The sequence below is a fragment of the Salvelinus namaycush genome, unplaced genomic scaffold, assembly GCF_016432855.1.
Source record: "Salvelinus namaycush isolate Seneca unplaced genomic scaffold, SaNama_1.0 Scaffold749, whole genome shotgun sequence".
Classification (NCBI taxonomy): Eukaryota; Metazoa; Chordata; class Actinopteri; order Salmoniformes; family Salmonidae; genus Salvelinus; species Salvelinus namaycush.
The window spans coordinates 118,438-123,177 of record NW_024061474.1 but is presented as its reverse complement, the minus strand read 5'-3'; the positions used below and the strand labels follow the sequence as shown (position 1 = coordinate 123,177).

Sequence of the window (4,740 nt, the reverse complement as noted above, 5' to 3'; positions counted from 1 at the left end):
CTACTACTGATAAGATGTTTAGATCAATGATACATTTCACTTAACTGGTTGTTGACAACTAATAACAGTTAATTACAGTTAATTACAGCATATTTCAGAAGGTTCTAGATGTGATGCTGGTTTAAAAGCACAGCATTTTCATTATCAGACATAACATACTGTAGTTATAACTAATATATTGATATAATAGAATGCTATATATTATTTACATGGTCAGACAGTATATAACATAGTTACTGCAGGTGTACAGCATGGGGAGCAGAGGAGGCTGGTGAACAGAGATATAGGAGGACTGGCTAATCACAGTGGAAGGAATGGAATGGATGGAACGGTATCAAACACATTAAACATGTAAATGAAATTAAAAATGTCATGCAATTGTCATTTCCATTAAACTACTTTTATCAAATAGATATGAGTGTAACTATGAGTGTGTTTATGTTCACATGTTAAAGAGAAAGAAGAAGTTTATACTCACTTATAACAAGCAGCTTCACCTGTGTGATCAGTGTAATGTAACGTTGTTCTGTCCTGCTGGTTTCTACTCCACACCAGTAGTTCCCAGTATCATCTTCAGTCAGGTCCCTGATGGTCACTGTGGAGAATCTCTCTCTTCTGTTGTCAGACACAGAGAAACGACCAGCTTCTGCAGTTGTCTGGTGAGCAGAGGTCATATTAACACAAGTCTTGAAGTCATTGCTTTCCTTGCAGAAATACTTGGTGCTGTACTCATGGTCCTCTGGATAGTTGCATCTGATGGTAGCTTCTCCTCCCAGATAGGCCGTCTCTGTGACTGACTTCTCACAGCAGTCATCTGTCAATAGGAACACACATCACAACCTTAGTCTAATACTATAGACTGACTTCTCACAGCAGTCATCTGTCAATAGGAACACACATCACAACCTTAGTCTAATACTATAGACTGACTTCTCACAGCAGTCATCTGTCAATAGGAACACACATCACAACCTTAGTCTAGTACTATAGACTGACTTCTCACAGCAGTCATCTGTCAATAGGAACACACATCACAACCTTAGTCTAATACTATAGACTGACTTCTCACAGCAGTCATCTGTCAATAGGAACACACATCACAACCTTAGTCTAATACTATAGACTGACTTCTCACAGCAGTCATCTGTCAATAGGAACACACATCACAACCTTAGTCTAGTACTATAGACTGACTTCTCACAGCAGTCATCTGTCAATAGGAACACACATCACAACCTTAGTCTAGTACTATAGACTGACTTCTCACAGCAGTCATCTGTCAATAGGAACACACATCACAACCTTAGTCTAGTACTATAGACTGACTTCTCACAGCAGTCATCTGTCAATAGGAACACACATCACAACCTTAGTCTAGTACTATAGACTGACTTCTCACAGCAGTCATCTGTCAATAGGAACACACATCACAACCTTAGTCTAATACTATAGACTGACTTCTCACAGCAGTCATCTGTCAATAGGAACACACATCACAACCTTAGTCTAATACTATAGACTGACTTCTCACAGCAGTCATCTGTCAATAGGAACACACATCACAACCTTAGTCTAATACTATAGACTGACTTCTCACAGCAGTCATCTGTCAATAGGAACACACATCACAACCTTAGTCTAGTACTATAGACTGACTTCTCACAGCAGTCATCTGTCAATAGGAACACACATCACAACCTTAGTCTAGTACTATAGACTGACTTCTCACAGCAGTCATCTGTCAATAGGAACACACATCACAACCTTAGTCTAATACTATAGACTGACTTCTCACAGCAGTCATCTGTCAATAGGAACACACATCACAACCTTAGTCTAATACTATAGACTGACTTCTCACAGCAGTCATCTGTCAATAGGAACACACATCACAACCTTAGTCTAATACTATAGACTGACTTCTCACAGCAGTCATCTGTCAATAGGAACACACATCACAACCTTAGTCTAGTACTATAGACTGACTTCTCACAGCAGTCATCTGTCAATAGGAACACACATCACAACCTTAGTCTAATACTATAGACTGACTTCTCACAGCAGTCATCTGTCAATAGGAACACACATCACAACCTTAGTCTAATACTATAGACTGACTTCTCACAGCAGTCATCTGTCAATAGGAACACACATCACAACCTTAGTCTAATACTATAGACTGACTTCTCACAGCAGTCATCTGTCAATAGGAACACACATCACAACCTTAGTCTAGTACTATAGACTGACTTCTCACAGCAGTCATCTGTCAATAGGAACACACATCACAACCTTAGTCTAGTACTATAGACTGACTTCTCACAGCAGTCATCTGTCAATAGGAACACACATCACAACCTTAGTCTAGTACTATAGACTGACTTCTCACAGCAGTCATCTGTCAATAGGAACACACATCACAACCTTAGTCTAGTACTATAGACTGACTTCTCACAGCAGTCATCTGTCAATAGGAACACACATCACAACCTTAGTCTAATACTATAGACTGACTTCTCACAGCAGTCATCTGTCAATAGGAACACACATCACAACCTTAGTCTAATACTATAGACTGACTTCTCACAGCAGTCATCTGTCAATAGGAACACACATCACAACCTTAGTCTAATACTATAGACTGACTTCTCACAGCAGTCATCTGTCAATAGGAACACACATCACAACCTTAGTCTAGTACTATAGACTGACTTCTCACAGCAGTCATCTGTCAATAGGAACACACATCACAACCTTAGTCTAGTACTATAGACTGACTTCTCACAGCAGTCATCTGTCAATAGGAACACACATCACAACCTTAGTCTAATACTATAGACTGACTTCTCACAGCAGTCATCTGTCAATAGGAACACACATCACAACCTTAGTCTAATACTATAGACTGACTTCTCACAGCAGTCATCTGTCAATAGGAACACACATCACAACCTTAGTCTAGTACTATAGACTGACTTCTCACAGCAGTCATCTGTCAATAGGAACACACATCACAACCTTAGTCTAGTACTATAGACTGACTTCTCACAGCAGTCATCTGTCAATAGGAACACACATCACAACCTTAGTCTAGTACTATAGACTGACTTCTCACAGCAGTCATCTGTCAATAGGAACACACATCACAACCTTAGTCTAATACTATAGACTGACTTCACACAGCAGTCATCTGTCAATAGGAACACACATCACAACCTTAGTCTAGTACTATAGACTGACTTCTCACAGCAGTCATCTGTCAATAGGAACACACATCACAACCTTAGTCTAATACTATAGACTGACTTCTCACAGCAGTCATCTGTCAATAGGAACACACATCACAACCTTAGTCTAGTACTATAGACTGACTTCTCACAGCAGTCATCTGTCAATAGGAACACACATCACAACCTTAGTCTAATACTATAGACTGACTTCTCACAGCAGTCACCTGTCAATAGGAACACACATCACAACCTTAGTCTAGTACTATAGACCGACTTCTCACAGCAGTCATCTGTCAATAGGAACACACATCACAACCTTAGTCTAGTACTATAGACTGACTTCTCACAGCAGTCATCTGTCAATAGGAACACACATCACAACCTTAGTCTAATACTATAGACTGACTTCTCACAGCAGTCATCTGTCAATAGGAACACACATCACAACCTTAGTCTAATACTATAGACTGACTTCTCACAGCAGTCATCTGTCAATAGGAACACACATCACAACCTTAGTCTAGTACTATAGACTGACTTCTCACAGCAGTCACCTGTCAATAGGAACACACATTACAACCTTAGTCTAGTACTATAGACTGACTTCTCACAGCAGTCACCTGTCAATAGGAACACACATCACAACCTTAGTCTAATACTATAGACTGACTTCTCACAGCAGTCATCTGTCAATAGGAACACACATTACAACCTTAGTCTAGTACTATAGACTGACTTCTCACAGCAGTCACCTGTCAATAGGAACACACATCACAACCTTAGTCTAATACTATAGACTGACTTCTCACAGCAGTCATCTGTCAATAGGAACACACATCACAACATTAGTCTAATACTATAGACTGACTTCATTGACTAGTGGTACTGATCATGTGATAACATATGTAGCTAAATTCATTGTATAAAGTTAAAGTAAAAGTCTCTCACCCTTCTTCACATCCAGCTCTACCTCGGTATAACTGTCAGGTATAATAGGTTTGGCCACTCCACACCAGTAGGTCCCTTCATCTTGTCTGGTCAGTTGTCTGATGATCACCTTGAAGTAGTTTCCTCCAGTGACGTCATACAGAGAGAATCTACCACTGTGGAACCAGGTGTTCTTCAATCTAGTTCTGATTTGATCCGTACAACTCAAACTAAACTGCCCCATGCAGAAATATTTCTCATTACTTATTTCTTCTGTGGAATAATGACAGTAGATGATGACAGTTCCTCCAGAGTATCCTGTCACTTTGAAGGAGCTCAAACAACCTGTCATTCAGACAAGAGAAAATACCTCTTGGTTTAGTGTTTTGTAATACTAATCAAATTAAATCAAATCAAAGTGTATTTTGTCACGTGGCCGAATACAACCGGTGTAGACCTTACAGTGAAATGGTTACTTACAAGCCCCTAACCAACAGTGCAATTTTTAAGTAAAAAATTGGTTTTAGGTAAACAATAGATAAGTAAAGAAATAAAATAAAACAGTAAAATGACATTGAAAATA

General features: G+C 39.3%; 1 protein-coding gene across 1 annotated transcript; it reads right to left on the bottom strand.

The window, feature by feature from the left end:
* Positions 1 to 449: 449 nt before the first annotated feature.
* Positions 450 to 4,401, bottom strand: LOC120042712 (polymeric immunoglobulin receptor-like). The gene is made up of 2 exons (XM_038987513.1): positions 4,179 to 4,401; positions 450 to 814 (listed from the first exon to the last, which is right to left on the bottom strand). Exons 1-2 carry the CDS (start codon positions 4,399 to 4,401, stop codon positions 450 to 452), a joined length of 588 nt encoding a protein of 195 aa, XP_038843441.1.
* Between the last annotated feature and the right edge of the window lie 339 nt (positions 4,402 to 4,740).

What these genes read in the sequence shown, in the direction of transcription:
- LOC120042712 (XM_038987513.1), bottom strand. Translation starts at nt 4,401, where the DNA reads ATGGGGCAGTTTAGTTTGAGTTGTACGGATCAAATCAGAACTAGATTG. An exon ending in AGAGCTGGATGTGAAGAAGG is followed by an intron (nt 815 to 4,178) that starts GTGAGAGACTTT and finishes TCCTATTGACAG; the next exon opens with ATGACTGCTGTGAGAAGTCA.